We start from the raw sequence: 15,066 nt of genomic DNA, 5'->3' as shown, positions 1-15,066 counted from the left end.
CGTACAGGTGCTGCACAGACTCCGATCTCTTCTGGAGATCTGTCGATCCGTTGTGTGCCAATCGTTTTACATTCACTTGCAATTCTGTCACCCCGGAGAGTTGTGAGTGTAGCACTTGTCTGTTGCTGTGTTGCGGTTGGTTGAGACGCGCTTCGAGACAACAGCGGCAGTCTGAACTGTACGGGGTTGGGTCGCTCGATGGTTCATGCTAAGATATCATTTCTACCTCGTACTTTTCTACAAATCCGAGACTGGCTGGCCAGGACCCAACGGCCAAATCTCACAAGTTACAGATTGTACCGCTCGTACTGCCGTCTCTTGTAGGAGTAACATATGTAATGGGGCGTGCCTCTTCTCTTAGAGGCTTCCATCTTTTGCCCGAGTGCTCATTTCTACCGCGTAATGCTACCAAGGGGACATCTACTGAGCGTTGCTCCTAGTAGTGCGCTTGTTGATCTCCTCCTTCGCAGCGTCGGTGCCCGATGCGACAGCCTTGGCAACCTCCTCCTTGGTCTTCTGTGCCTGCTTCTTGGCCTGCTCAGCCTTCGCCTTGATCTCCTCTTGGCTTGGTGCAGCAGAGGCGCCGGCGCCGAACAGAAGGACGAGGATGGCGACGAGACCGAGACCGATGGTAGCGGCGACCTCTGGCACGAACTTGATGGCATCGATTGGGTTCTTCTGGGCGAGCTCGATGAAGAGCGCGGTCTTCTCCTTGATGTAGAGGACTGGGTCATCCATGAAGACGAGATCCATTGGCGACTTCTTTGGCTCTTCCTTGACTGGCTTCTCGATCTGCTCGACCTCCTTCTCCTTTGGCTTCTTGACATCGAAGGTCTCCTTACGGAAAGCCTTGGCGTCGTCGATGGAGTGGCCTATGTAGATGTTGTCGAAGAGGATGTTCTCGTTCATCGACCAAAGCTCAAACCCGATCTAGAAACAACGTTAGCAAAAATCATCCACTGGCGTCGGTATGCAAAACTTACAGCGCCCATTGGCTCAAAGTTGGCTGGAGTCTTGTCCTCGAAGAAAGCTGGGTTGGCAATCTTGCGTGGTGCCCACTCACCCTTGTAGGCAGGGTTGTCGATGAGAGGTGCATTCCACTTGCCCTTGTATGCTGGGTTCTTGATCATTGGCTTCTCCCATGGACCACAGCCAGAGACTTCGTCACACTTGGGGTTGGACACCTGTGGTGCGACCCAATCGCCATCCTCCTCATCATCCCAATCTTCTGGCTTCTCGGCCTCTGGGTCTGGGATAGTGAGTGGCTCACTGTCGAGCCAGTCCTCAGGCTTGGTGGCCTCCTCGTCGACAATCTCGTATGGCGCGTCCTCGTCCCAATCCTCTGGCTTCTTGGCCTCTGGGTCGCGGATCTTCTTCTCGTCAATCCAGTCTTCTGGCTTCTTGTCCTCGGCATCATCGATCTCCTTCGATGGGTTGACTGGTGGGGTGAAATCCTCGAGAAGGGAACCGTTCTTGGAAGACTCGTTGTTGATGAGGAGCTCGAAAGTCTGGTCTGGCTTGACGATCAGGGTGTACAGGTTGGTGAGCTTGTTAATCTCGGCGGACGGGGCGTTGTTCATGTGCTTCTCCTCGTACTCGCCAGTGACTGGGTTTTTGTGGCGGAAGATGAAGTGGACCTTGTTTGTGCTACCACACTTGTCGGGACCGAACATGATGATGTATGGAGAGGCGTTGGTGAACTCGTCCGACTTGAGGGCGGCGTTGTCCTGGAGGAGCTTCATGTAGGCGCCACCACACTCGAGGAAGTTCTGGAGCTTGACCTCGTACTGGAGCACGAGGTCCTTGCCCTTGCTGTCAATGGGCTTGTCAAATTTGGCGGAGATGGCGTGGTGAGCGGCCTTGTCCTTGAGCACAAGACCCTTGTCGCCCTTGATGCCCTTCAAGACCGAAGGCTCCTCGACTTGCCATGTGCCAACGTATTGCCACTCTTCCTCGGTCTTCTCCTTCTTTGCGTGGGAGACCTTCCACCGGCTCTCCCAGTGCTCGGTGAACTGTTCAAGAAAGGGCGCCTTCAATGATGTGGGCTGGTGAGCATGTTAGCATGTGCAGTGCAGGCTCGTGTTGGTATGATACTGTGGCGTACCGTGAACTCGGGGAGGAGGGCCTCGATCGAGGCGCTGGCGTCGGCGCTCTCAGCATCGTCTTGTGCGTATACGGAGGCTGCGCAGCCCAGTGCGAGGAGCGAAGCGGCACGCATGTTGGCAGCAGTGCTATGCGCGGTCTGCTATATCACCAGTGGTAAGTAAGGTGTCGGTGCGAACAGCAAACAAATGGAAGAGGGTGGGCAGAGGGATGTGTTTATCAAGTCAAGGAATAGGCGGAGTGGAGCTCGCATTGGACACCTTTCCAGTTTCCGCAGCTTCGAAGGTGCAGGGATCTGCCCGTGATCTTTTCCGAGGTGCCTCACAGTCACGCACCTTCCAAGCTTGGACGGCGCCACGCTTCCGCCTCTCCCATAGCCGCCCTCACTTATTTCAACCGCATGTGGACATGTGGCATGTGCAGTCTCCAGATGCGGACGGCAATGCTGTCAAGGTGCACGAGAAGTCATGCAAGACTTCGACTGCTCCATCTCCAACGGCCATTTCAACGTCAGAACGGGTAAGGATGGAACTGTTGTCAACCACAAAGGTGCAACAACCCAACATATCGTCAGTATTCATTACTGTCGTGCCAATGTCTACTACACAAGGTCTGCATCTGTCTCGAGCAGGAATGAGCCTCGCGGGCCTTCACATCTGATAGTTGCTTCTAGAACTGCGCTTGCTTTGATGCCACCTTCACACCTTTCGCTTCCATGCCTGCCTTGAACGCATCTTTGATGTCTCCAGCTGCTGCACTTGGTTGACTTTCTTCTGCTTCTTCTTCTTCTTCTTCTTCTTCTTCTTCTTCTTCTTCTTCTTCAAGCTTTGGTCCTTTCGTAAGGTCCTTTGCCAACATCTGCTCCACCATTTGCTCGCCGGCCTTTTCTGCCTCTTTGCTTTCGGCGGCAGAAGCACCTTCACCAGCAACACGCTCATCAAGCGCAAGCTTCGACTCTCCAAGAGCATGAATCTGCTCTTCGATCGTATCTCGCGTGACGAGTCGAACAACTTCGACCTCCCTGGTCTGACCAACACGATGTGCTCGGTTCTCGGCTTGTATGTCGTCCTGGGGGTTGAAGCCAGAGTCGAAGATGATGACTTTGTTCGCAGCAGCCAAGTTGATACCAGCTCCACCGGCTTTGGTTGAAAGCATGAAGACGGTGATAGAGTCATCTTCATAGAATTGGTCGATCATATCCTGTCGCTCACTCATCTTGGTCGATCCATCAAGACGCATGAACTTGATCTTGAGCTCTTCAAGTACGGCCTCCAGGATGTCCATCAACGTCGTAAACTGTGAGAAGACCAGCACACGGTCACCATTCGTGGCGAAACCCGTCACAAGCTCCTCAAACTTCTTGACCTTGCCGGCGTCCATCCACTCTTTCTTCTTCAGAGCAAACTTCTTCCTCATGGCATCGCGCTCGTAGCAGAACTTGTGCAGTCCAAAGTCGCCGCCCTTGATTGCCTGGCCACCTGTGCCCGTGCCATCGATGTAAGACCTGATCTTGTCAGGTGGGTTGCCGCCGAACTCGTCAGACTTTGCCAAAGCAGCGACCATCTTGTCGAGCTTCTTGTCGTCATAGATTCGGCGAGCTAGAAGTGGGTGAATGGCGGCCTTGCGCATTGACATGATGATGTTGGACGACTCCCGAGCGGCACCTTTAACGGCACCAGTCGCCTTCTGCTGGAAGAATGTCTGCGCTTCATCAATTATGTCTGCGTAATAATTGGCCTGTGAATCGGTCATGTCGCAGTACTCAACACGGCTGTGCTTGGCAGGTAGGTCAAGGACTTGAGCCTTCTTTCGACGAAGGATGAAAGGCGTCATCATAGTCCTCGCTCGCGCAATGCGCTCGTTCGAAAGCAGTGCTGCGCTGGCTGTGTCTTTCGTGCTGGCTTTGTGCTTGAAGATATACTCGAGATCGTCACGTTTCTCCTCAAATAAGTCAGGCATGATGAATGCGAGAATCGCAACAAGTTCTTGGAGGTTGTTCTGTAGTGGTGTTCCGGTAAGGAGAACCTTGAAGTCAGCCGGGACCCGGACCAGCTGTGTGTATCTATTTGATTTGGGGTTGCGCAGAGCGTGAGCTTCGTCGTACACGCAGACAGCGAATGGGCCCATCCTGCGGAGAAATGAGTTATCATCCTTGCCCACTGCCATGTCGTATGTTGTGACGATCACGTCGAGCTTGTCCCAATTCTGCTCGATATCATACTGGATGCCGAGTCGTTCTGCTTGCAGTCCGTAATATGCTTGCACGTTCAGGCTGGGCGCGAACCGTTCGAACTCCCGAAGCCAGTTCTCCAAAGTTGAGCCTGGGACGATGATGAGATGTACTCCATCGACCTTCTTCAGCTGGAGGTACGAGAGGAAACCAATGATTTGACAGGTCTTGCCAAGACCCATGTCATCGGCCAGGATGCAAGAAAGTCCCTTTGAGTACAACAGGTGTAGCCAGTTAAGGCCCACCAGTTGATAGTCTTTCATCTTCAGCTCGAGGTTCATGTTCGAGGGCTGTCCGATGAAACTGCCCTTCGGCTTGTTTACAGATGGCTTTGCTTCGGCAGGGTTCTCGTTTGGCGCAACAGAGCTTGACGGCGTCCCGATACCAGAGTCGTGTACCTCGTCAAGGTTCATAACCTGCAGCTCCCCACCAGAATCGCCGACACCCCAGCCTCGTAGCGCGTCCTGCACTGGCTGTGCAATCTTCTCACATCGAACAACAAGCTCATCGATTGCATCATATCCAGTCATGACTTCCATGCAATCTTCAACAAGCTTCTCGCCAAGGTTCCTGGTCTTCTTGGACTTTTTGCCAGTCTTAGTCAAGGTCGCTTGTACCACCGCACGTACCTCATCCAAGTCGGCAAATGGTCTGCTCTCCAGCACGAACTTGATAGAGTCCTCCTGCTGGCCAGACAGCTCCGCAAGCTCATGTACGGTGGCCTCATTGACCAGCTTCAACAGCCGCTGAGCACGAATCTCTTCGACACCAGCCTGTATGTCCTCTCGCATGCTGGGCTTGGTAGGTCCTTGCGGCTCCACATCGCTCTCACTATCAACACCAGAGTCGCCACCCTCGTCATCATCGTCATCATCGTCCTCGATAGTGATGACTGCCCTTTTGCCCAACCTTTGTCGTCTTTGCAGAGGGTTGTCCAGTAAGGCAGGCGGTGAAGAAGGCGGACTGCTGACGACCGTGGGCTTGTTGCGCTGGATGATCCTGCCTTTCCTTGGTTGTACATCCTCATCGCTGTCCGACTCCGAATCGACTCTGGTCTGGGCCGTGGACGCTCGTCGATACTTCTCAGCAATCGTGCGAGTAGGTGCCTTGACGGTCTGCTTCGCCAGGGGTCGTGGAGGTTGCGAAGATTGCGAGTAGGATTGCGATACTGATTGCGCGACACCCTTGCGCTGATTCGGGCTCCGCGCCAATTCGTCAATCTCGTGCTCTGCGTCCTGCTCACTTTTCTCTTCCTGCACGACCAGCCATGACATTGCGTCGTTGACATTGCCCTTGTTCTTAGTCAGGGCTTCCATGCAGCGGGCGATGCTGTAGTTGGAAAAGGTCATGTGAATCTCCTTGGCCTTGTTCTTCAAGTTCCAATCTTGAATGTCGTCCAGCGTGCGGTAGACGTAGGGAGATATCGTTGGTGACGAAGACGATATCGGGATTGCCTTCACCGGACCAGGCTGTCTTTGCATTGGTCTTGGCGCCCTAGACGTGCTGCCGTATGCGCTTGCCATGTCATGCGCAGGTTGTGTGGCCTTGTAGCTGAAGCTGCCGAGGAGATTCAAGAACTCATTAGGCTTTGGTCCATTCGACGGCTGTGGTGGCTGTGGCCGGTAACTCGACTGCGGCGACTCTCTGACGCGTTGCGCTGGCGACGAGTCGAGTCCTCTGCCCGCCTGCTTGAAGTTTGTAGGCCGGATATTGCTGCTAAAGCCCTGTGTCTCCGCCTCGTCATCGCTATGCTGTACTGGAGGATCCTCATCACTGTCGATGTTCACTGTATCTGGTCGCGACTGTACCCCATTTGGTCTGCGGAATGCTGTGCCAGGCGGAGCCATTGACATTGCGAGGATGCCGTTCGGCTTCGAAAATGGTGCGCGCCCAATAGGCTCGATATACTGCGGTTTGGGCACCGGCTGCATCGGCGACGACCGCTCGACCTGCACCTCATCACTCCTCCACCTGAGCGGCTGCGTAGGCTGGGTGGTATGTCCATTGATGGGTAATGTTTGTGTCGGCTGAGTGATGTGCGCCTGAGGACTTTGTGCAGAGCCGAGGTCTGAGTTGAATTGCAACGACGAGTATGCGCTCTTCCTATTCTGCGGTGCTTGTAGTGTGGCAGCAGTCTCGAACTCGTCGGCATTGAACTCGTCCCCGCTATCATCATTCGAGTCCCATGCTTTTCCCTGCGACGGTTGCTGCGAATTCAGTCGACGCTTCTTGTTCGGTGTGTCATCGACAATAGGATCGTGTCGGTCAGCCATTTGGTACAGATCGTGGTAGTGTCGGTGATATGATTATGGATATGCAATGCGGCTCGATGTGAGCTCGGCGGTTGTGCGCTGAAAAGCGTGTAGTGTTATAGTCCTTTAGCCAAAAGTGCATATACCCGCGCCCAGTACCGTACACAGACTCCGATGGTCCCAAAGTAACAAAGCGCCGCCGGAAGTGGACAAAGGTGTTGTTTGGGCGAAGGGGAGCGGTGGTCGTGATACTAGTGAAAGATCGAAGTTCGCGCTCCTTCACTTCGCGGCTGACATCTCCAGCCACACCTGGCCCCAGCGCCAGTCGGTTCAACTTCACATGAACTTCATGCTACTGACACGCCATTCACCATTGCAACACGTACATAGCAAACAAAGACCATGGCGACGAGAAGACTCGCAAGCCAAGAGAAGACCCACCTAGACCAAGATGAGACAAAGAGCGATGGAAAATCCAACATATCGCCAGCAGTTCCAAGGTAAGTCCATACTGTGGCAAGACATATCAATGCTACACTATGCTAACAAGACATACATAGCTCCGTCATTTACAAACTCCTCTTCTTCACCATGGCCATGATAACATTCCCCATCGGCTCCTACTTCCTGACTGTCAATACCATCTTCCGCGGCAACAGCACCTACGCCGGCGGGCTCGCCGCTCTCATCGCCAACTTCGTTCTGATCGGCTACGTCGTCGTCGCCTTCTGGGATGATCAGGCAGAGCGGGAAGATGAAAGCTCCGAAAAGAAGAAGTCACGATGAGGAGCCATGGCTTCTTATTTAAGGTTGATTGCCTTGTTGGGCGCACTGCTGCTCTGCGATTCCCGCAACGTTGACATCGCGATGGAACTGGTTTGTTGGAGCGGTGTTGGAGCGGCAGCAAGGGTGTGGCGGTGGCTATTCCTGGTTGCATGGCTCGTGATCTTCATTGCATGGGCGGTGGCTTTCGATGTGTTCTTCGTACTGGGCTTTGTTGGAGCGGTGAGGACAGGGTTCGCAAGATGGAAGTCGACGCCATCCAAGCAATTCAGTGAGGTTTCAAGGAGCGAAGTCGCTCAGCACACAAGATCAGTGCTGGGAGGGATGAGAGACGACTACGACACATCGCGCAAAAGGTGTGTCATATACCAAGAAGCTGTTCTCGCCGTGTATGGCTTTGCTAGCTGGCACAAGTAGCTGCAATGCTACAATCGCTCAATTACTCAAGCTGCCTGTTTTCTCGTTTCTTCGTAACTTTCATAGCCAAGTCACGGTTGAATCCAGCTCCATTTCTTGTTCTTCCCTCGTTATCCATCGACGCCTTCTTCTCCCGTTCTCCAACAAAAGAGACGCCGCAATGGTTTTTCGGGCTTCGCATCGTAATGCCCAGCCCGTGCCCAACCTCATCAAACATTGTGTATTATGTGCATCAATCGAAATGCAGCATTATGCCCGGGTTCTTGTGTTGCGCCGAGCTCAACTTGCCTCAACGAAGATTTATGGCCGATTAATTCTTCTTGCTGAATCGTCGTCCCAGCCAGCTCTTTCTCTTCTCCGGTCCGGGTCGCTTGGACGAGGGAAGCTGTGTGATTGGATCGCCGGAGTTGCCGAGTGGAATTGGTCGTCGAGCGGATGGTGGTGGCTGGACCGCAGGTGCACTTCCTGGATATGCTCCGCCTTCTTCTGGGATACCTTCTTGGAAACCGCCAGGTCCGTATCCATTTGGACCATAACCGTTGTTCGTAGCATACTCGGGATACTTCTGTGACGCTGGTCCTCTCTCAACGGAGCTATTCTCGCTGCTCGGGTTGGTCTCGTTGGCCCACGGTCCGGTGCTGTCGGAGCCATTGGTGTAGCCCGTGGCAACGGTGTCTTGTGAATACTGGTGGCCATGCTGTGGTGGGTATGGTCGTCCACTGCTCATCATCGGTTCGGAAGCCATGCGCTGAGCATACTGGCCGCGCGGAGGGCATCCGCCATAGCATCCTCGTTGACCACCGTAGTAGCCGCCGTTCGCAGATCGATTCGTGTGGGGTCCGCCGTCGAGCCCTATTGATGCAGACATGCGGTTGGCGACTGGTTGTCGTTTATTGTAGTTGTTGCGCAGGGTAAACTCACCATATGCGCTGCTCCTCCTGCTAGCATACTGGTTGTGGTTGTTCTGGTCGTACGATTCTGCGTGTATGTAAGCATGAAGCGGGATGATCATGGTGGTTCGCGCGCTCGACTTACCGGATCGCTGATAGTTGGAGCGCCTTTTGTAGCCATTGTCTATGGCTTTCTCGAACGCTCTGATTGTGTCAAGCGGTCGCTCCAGACGCGGCCGCGTTGGGTTGGATAAGTCGGGATCAGCTGGAAGGACCATGTCAATTGGCTGTTTCACCGACAGTTGAGGCATTCCTGCGCTTACTGATGGGATTGCCATAAACATCCTTATGCTGAACGGTTCGCAATGGCACAATGGTGCTCTCTTCGTAGATGGCCTTGACTGGAGGTTCGGGCGCCGAGTCAGCAATGATGTCCTTGGTCATCTGCATGGTCAAAGCCATTGTTGTGCGACGTGTAACGAGTGGTGTGTGTGTATGGATAGCAAGGATGGAGTGCGGTGATGTCGGGCTGAGAAAGACAAGTTTAGAAGAATGATGGGATAGCGTACCTCCCGGCTCCAATTCTTTCAGGGCAGCGTTCGGGTTAGCAAAGGACTGGCCCTTCCAGAAACTGTCTCTGCGTGCCTTATCGGCGGCGCTCTCTGCCACGTCTTTCTTGTTGCCAGACCCGCCGCTCTTGTCGGAGCGGAAACTAAACCCTCTCGAGCGCGCAGATTGCGCAGACGGGCTCTGCGGAGCTGGTGGAACTGCATATGCTGGCCGTGCTGGCTGTGTCTGCTGCCCCATGCTCGCCATGCTGTCTATGATGGATGATGTGCGGAACGAGTGGGTATCAGGCAATCTATCGCCTTGCGCTCCACAGAAACGACCGGGAGGTGGTTGGTTCGTGCGCGAACGGTGTGGGTCCCAAACGAGCGGCGGAGTCGTGTCCTGGTGAGGGTGATGATACCAACGGTGGTGGTGATGAATAACAAGATCGAAGTGAGTGAGGGCAATATTGGGGTGTGTAGTGTAGCGATGTTGCTGGAAGGATATCAGCGGCGAATGCGAGAAGTAGCGGAGGTGGAAGTTAGAACACGAGGGTTTGCGTTGAGGTACACGCAGCCTGCACGAATCGGGACTAATTCATTCGAGGTTGTGGCTGTGCTTGATGAATGGTGGTGCATCATACGTCCACGCCACTTCTGTGCAGCCCCCGCCGTCTTACATGTAGTCATGCGAGCACTTCCGGCCTGCGCAGGGAAGCCACGTTGGACCAGCTTCTTGAAACACACCTACATGTAACATGCGTCTCGCGCTTCACACTCGGCTTGGCAACAAGGAGACGGCTTTTTGTGCGCGAAGTCAGGCAAGCACCCACCGACACTGACATGCACGTTTCGCTTTGCTACACAGCGCATGCGACTTCTCGTGAGCGCCTTGATCACGTTTACGCGCCAAGAATATCAGATGCAAGGCACAAGATATCGCTATCAACCGCCTCCTGACCTTGTCACACCGACAACTAGCCTTGCGACCGCTTCAGCCCTGTCTGTTGAGATATACGGGCCACGAACAAGCACAACACCGCGAAGCTCATCTCAAGTACTACGCCAAGTCAGTCATGTCTGAGATGATCGCACACTGAGTTCGCGAGCACTCACGGTTGACTCGATGAAAGCTATTCACGAAAGCGGGTACAATTCGTTCCCGGATCTGTTCGCTAGCGTTCTGGACGTATGTGATACTCTCGAGGGCACGTTGCATAATCTACGCAGTTTGTCAGCAGAGCGCAAGGTATTACCATCCTCGCCGCTTACCGTTTGACCTTCGGGCAGATCCTTCACAGCCTCCTGAAGACCAGACTTGAGCGTAGTCTGGTACACTGCCGAGCCAGCACTCGACCCAGCAATAGCACCGAGGTTGAAGAACAGATACAAGCCAGATCCTGCAACAGCCATGTCTTCCTCGCTGACACCTGCTGCCAGTCCGACAAAGGAAGAGCTGCTCATCATCCCTGCCGCCATGCCACCAGGCAATACGGCCAAAGCTGCAAGCAAATCGGTATGCCCATTCCAAGTGGTGTAGCACAAGATCATCGTTATTATTGAGAGGAAAGGGGCAACAACGGTTGGCCATTTATACCTTCCGGTGTACTTGATCCAGTAACCTGATATCAGTCCACCGACAGTGTTGCCCATGAATGCCGGAATGAGGTATGCTCCAGCCGCAGCAGGTTTTGGCTTTGGCTGTGACCTGGAAGTAGACTGGGATGATCATCGCCAAGGAGAACTGGACCAGGACCTGGAGAGCACATAGCAGGTAGTTCGTCCATACCGGATATTGGCCCATCATCCTCAACGGGAAGATCGGCTCCGTTGCCAACTTGGCAGACACGATGAAGGCCACGAACATGATGGCGAAGACCAGTCCCATAACAGTGATCACGTTAGAGCCCCAAGCATACTTCTAACCACCAGTGTCAAGCACGAATGCAGCCGAGAAGATGGTCGCGCACGGGAAGATCGCGCCTGCAAAGTCGACTCGTTTGACCTTTTCTGCAATGGACAAGTTGCTGCTGTGCTTCGAGGGCATGTGAAGTCTCCATTGGACGAGCAGCATAGCAACAATCGAGGGCGGTACCTGAACCAAGAACGCCCTATTTGCGTGTCAGCCTCGAAGCACGACCGACAACTCATGCAACCCACCACCGCGACCCAAGCGCCTGCGTCAACGCACCACCGATAACACCACCACAGCTCCTTCCGGTCGTCTGGAGCACATTGATATAACTCCTCAAAGTCGCAACCTCGTGCAACGGCACCAAATCAGTCACAATGATCGACACCATAGCCGTCATACCCGCAGCACCACAACCTTGAATCGCTCTCGCGGCGATGACTTGGCCCATTGTCTGGCCAAGACCCGTCCCGGCGGCGCCTACGGTGAACAGAAAGTACGACGTCTGCAAGCACGCCTTGCGGCCATAGATGTCGCTCAACTTCCCGTAAAGTGGCTGGGCGACACATTGTGCGAGGATGTAGGCTGAAATAATCCAGGAAGCGCTCTCGAAGTCGTTGAAGTCCGACGCGACTTTGCTGTGAGGACCAGACTCTGATCTGTCTGTGAGACGAACACACCCAGCAGCAGCACTGAAATGGTCGCGTACACTCCGCTCGTGCTGTCTGCCGTCCGGACTTGTTCTTGCTTCTGCTTCGCAAGCTCTAGATCTGCATCGTCTGGTGGCAGATCGCCTGCGTCACTTCTACGCTATGAAGCTATTAGTTCCAGGTACACGCGGGACACTAATTCGGCGGCAGCCTTACACTTATCGTCTTATACAGCGCAGGCTCGGTCCCATTGGAGAGAAGCGGGGCAAGCTCATCGACAAGCTCATTCTCAACAACGCTTGCCTCATACTCTTCGTTTTCTGCTAACGCCATAGTGATCTGGTATGTCGTTGTCACAGCCTAGCAGGTAAGGCATCTGAACAAAAAGAACTTGTAGCTGCAGATGTCCCGAAGTTCCAGCCGGGCCGCCATCCTTGCTCTGTGCTGACTGCCAGTTCTCACGCCGAGACCGGCAGTAGGGCTACGTGCACGTCGACAAGAGGCAGCGCGGCCGCAGCGTATAGCTCAGGCATTTTGCTTGCAGTTGCATGAAAGAAAAAGCAGTGAGTGCAGATGTGGTCTCACGCGAGTGTGGAGCTAGCTTGCGTGATGCGTTAGTGCAGATGACACGTGAGTGGCTTTGGCGATTGTCGATCACCTTCGGTGGTACTGTTTTGGACGCCGAAGGTGCTGTTCTGGGGCAGTGAAGCAGGAGACTGCGCAATCGCAGAAGCTGGTGTGCTTGCTGGGTATACTCTCACACTTTATTGCATTTAGCACTTCGCTGCTGACTTTCGTCCCGATCACGGCGACCTTGCAGGGTATGTAGCTCGAGCTCACGTCCACCAGCTCCAGTGACCCGGTAGCTGCAGTGGCTGTTGGCCGCCATCGACCGGGTGTTGCTCTACACTGTTCCAGACATTCACATCTTGGGGGCCTTCTTCGCTGATAATGTGACCCAGCGGGCACGAGGAGAAGCTGACTCTTGGTTGCTCTTTGTAAAAGTGATCAAAGGCAGTATCCAATGCGGCTTCCAAAGATCGCACCTTGTCGTCTGGGTGAAGAACATCCCATGGCCGATGGCATGTTCGTCCTTTGCAGGACTTAGTCACCATGAGTAGAGCATCGACGCGATCCATGATACGTTCGAAAGATCGGCCCGCGATGGTATAGCCCTCCGCAAGGCGTGCGTGGTCTTTGTCCAGAAGGTTGTGCATCTGGTATTGATCTCGCTTGTGATAGGTCAGTGGGTGTGTCTCTAGCGCCTTGCAAGGTAACTTACATGGACGTCGTAGAACTCGCGCTCTCCGGTACAGTACACAGTGTACAGAAAGGAATAGCGTTCGCTCACGACCCGGAGCGCTTTGTAGGTATTGTTCCTGGCCGCGATTGCACCCAGATTACCCCAGGTATCGTTCCCGACCCAACCGTACTTGCCTTCACCAAGAGCACGGCCCCAGAATTCGACGTTCACGTGCTCTCCAGATTGCGGTTCGAGAAATTCCGCCTTGTTCAGCGGTATGGGCGTACCATCAAGATCTGGTCGATCTTTGCCGGCAAGCTTCAGCAGCGTTGGCGTCAGGTCCGTGTGTGAGCTGACAACATTTGCCGTATGTCCTGCTGGAACACCTGGTCCTCGCACTGCGAGAGGAATATGGATGTCTTCTTCGAACGGGCACTCTTTGCCCGGAGGAACGCGGTGTTGTCCGATGTGGTAGCCGTTGTCAGTAGTGTAGAAGATGTACGTGTTGTGAAGAAGTCCATGGGCTTCCAACCTGTGAACCACTTCCTCGACCATCTCGTCTACTGACTGCAGAGAGCGGAGCCGTGATCGCTGGAACTCGTCGTGGTACTCAATCACGGTGTCGTTCAATTTGGGAAGCTCTTTCACCCAACTGACGCCACTGGACACGTCTGGATTGAAATTGGCCGTGCGCGGGATCTTGTACTCCTTGAAGAGATGTGCGTGACGTTCGGCGTAGAATGCGGCATCTCTGCTGAGCTCGCCCTTTTCGAAGTTGATATGCATGTTCGAGTGCGGCGCGATAGGCGCTACTGCGAGGAACAACGGCGCCTCGTGCAGCACTGCTTCTTCAAGGAAACCGTAGGCTTTCTGAGCGACGACATCTGGCGAGTAGTGTCCTTCGTAGCCAAGTGGTTCCTCCCCATTGCGGGCCATGTGCGCATTGAAGTACTCATACGTGTATGGATCCAGCAAGAAGTCGCTGCCGTTGAAGCCGTTGACGAGTGGATCGCCATAGTTTTGCACGGTATGGTGATTGAACAGTTTGCCGGTGTAGTAGGTGTTGTAGCCGAGCTGCTGTAACCAGACTGGGAGCCAATTCTCGTTCAGGCCTTGTTGTACGAACTTGGGATATCCACCATACGGTGGCGTCAAGTCGGTGACGTCGTTGTGATGAGCCGTCAGACCAGTCCACAAATTGACCCTGCTGGGACAGCAGATACTGACGGTGCAGTAGTGGCGGTCGAACAATGTGCCTTCGTTGATGATATGCTTTTGGAGTAGCGGCATGTGCTGCAAAGACTGCATTTCCCAGTCCTGATCGTCTGTCAAAGATCAGCGACGACACCGCCCCACAAGCATCCACGAAGACCATGGCCAAGGCGAACAACTCGCGACTTCGTGTCCAGTTGAGCACATCTTCTGGATCTTGGCTTGGTTGCGGGACCAGTACAATGTCTTGGTTGTTGCGATCATGGCTTTTGCCCTCGTGTCCGGACAAGTCGATGAGGTGTACTGTCCCGGGTACCAGAGCGTCTGTGTGCGGAGACATTGTCGCTTGTGTTATGCCAGAATGAGATCGACGGACGAAATATTGTGCTGGCGACGGCACTTTCAGACGAGGTGGTGCATGTCAAGAGCTGCTCTATCATCTGCACGATGGGGCAATCAACATCCTGGCCCCTTCTGGCCGCCGGCGAACTTACTGACAGGTCCGCCATGTCGTATGCTGACTCTCCAACAATCGTTCTGTTGCAAATGCAGGCATTGATGACTTACTTCTTCGCTGGATCGGCAATTGGAAACATGAATTGACTTGTGGAAATCCTGCCGGCCTCGCGATCATGGACCCACTTTCCCTCCCACGTGTTGCGAATCAGGTGACTTGGGTATCATATTAGTCAGGACTTGGCACACACACCCTATATCAGCAATATCTGTAGCCACCATAGATACATCTTATGCAATTCAGAAGGTATCTGATTACCCTTATTGTTTCATGGTTCAGCAAGCTTGTACACTCGTCAATCACCCCTAC

General features: G+C 53.9%; 6 protein-coding genes across 6 annotated transcripts; 1 reads left to right on the top strand and 5 right to left on the bottom strand.

Annotated features, from left to right (window-relative positions):
* Positions 1–420: 420 nt before the first annotated feature.
* CLAFUR5_08355 (Calnexin) lies at positions 421–2,218 on the bottom strand (the record flags this gene model as incomplete). The annotated part of the gene is made up of 3 exons (XM_047907503.1): positions 421–930; positions 984–2,045; positions 2,105–2,218. The coding sequence occupies 3 exons, from the start codon at positions 2,216–2,218 to the stop codon at positions 421–423; spliced, it is 1,686 nt and encodes a 561-aa protein (XP_047759167.1).
* Positions 2,219–2,772: 554 nt separating this feature from the next.
* On the bottom strand, positions 2,773–6,606 carry CLAFUR5_08354 (ATP-dependent helicase fft2; the record flags this gene model as incomplete). Its single annotated transcript, XM_047907502.1, has 1 exon — positions 2,773–6,606. One exon carries the CDS (start codon positions 6,604–6,606, stop codon positions 2,773–2,775), a length of 3,834 nt encoding a protein of 1,277 aa, XP_047759166.1.
* Positions 6,607–6,987: 381 nt separating this feature from the next.
* CLAFUR5_08353 (Vacuolar ATPase assembly integral membrane protein VMA21) lies at positions 6,988–7,371 on the top strand (the record flags this gene model as incomplete). Its single annotated transcript, XM_047907501.1, has 2 exons — positions 6,988–7,085; positions 7,146–7,371. The coding sequence occupies 2 exons, from the start codon at positions 6,988–6,990 to the stop codon at positions 7,369–7,371; spliced, it is 324 nt and encodes a 107-aa protein (XP_047759072.1).
* Positions 7,372–8,095: 724 nt separating this feature from the next.
* On the bottom strand, positions 8,096–9,491 carry CLAFUR5_08352 (uncharacterized protein; the record flags this gene model as incomplete). Its single annotated transcript, XM_047907500.1, has 4 exons — positions 8,096–8,637; positions 8,707–8,940; positions 8,999–9,076; positions 9,245–9,491. The coding sequence occupies 4 exons, from the start codon at positions 9,489–9,491 to the stop codon at positions 8,096–8,098; spliced, it is 1,101 nt and encodes a 366-aa protein (XP_047759071.1).
* A 709-nt stretch (positions 9,492–10,200) lies between these two features.
* On the bottom strand, positions 10,201–12,118 carry CLAFUR5_08351 (Vacuolar membrane amino acid uptake transporter fnx2; the record flags this gene model as incomplete). Its single annotated transcript, XM_047907499.1, has 8 exons — positions 10,201–10,283; positions 10,340–10,445; positions 10,496–10,931; positions 10,969–11,144; positions 11,175–11,334; positions 11,384–11,740; positions 11,770–11,945; positions 12,002–12,118. The coding sequence occupies 8 exons, from the start codon at positions 12,116–12,118 to the stop codon at positions 10,201–10,203; spliced, it is 1,611 nt and encodes a 536-aa protein (XP_047759074.1).
* A 503-nt stretch (positions 12,119–12,621) lies between these two features.
* Positions 12,622–14,336, bottom strand: CLAFUR5_08350 (Arylsulfatase; the record flags this gene model as incomplete). The annotated part of the gene is made up of 2 exons (XM_047907498.1): positions 12,622–13,017; positions 13,068–14,336. 2 exons carry the CDS (start codon positions 14,334–14,336, stop codon positions 12,622–12,624), a joined length of 1,665 nt encoding a protein of 554 aa, XP_047759168.1.
* Between the last annotated feature and the right edge of the window lie 730 nt (positions 14,337–15,066).

Source organism: Fulvia fulva, chromosome 3, assembly GCF_020509005.1.
Source record: "Fulvia fulva chromosome 3, complete sequence".
Lineage (NCBI taxonomy): Eukaryota > Fungi > Ascomycota > Dothideomycetes > Mycosphaerellales > Mycosphaerellaceae > Fulvia > Fulvia fulva.
The sequence above is the reverse complement of the archived record's forward strand: the minus strand, read 5'-3'. Positions and strand labels throughout refer to the sequence as shown.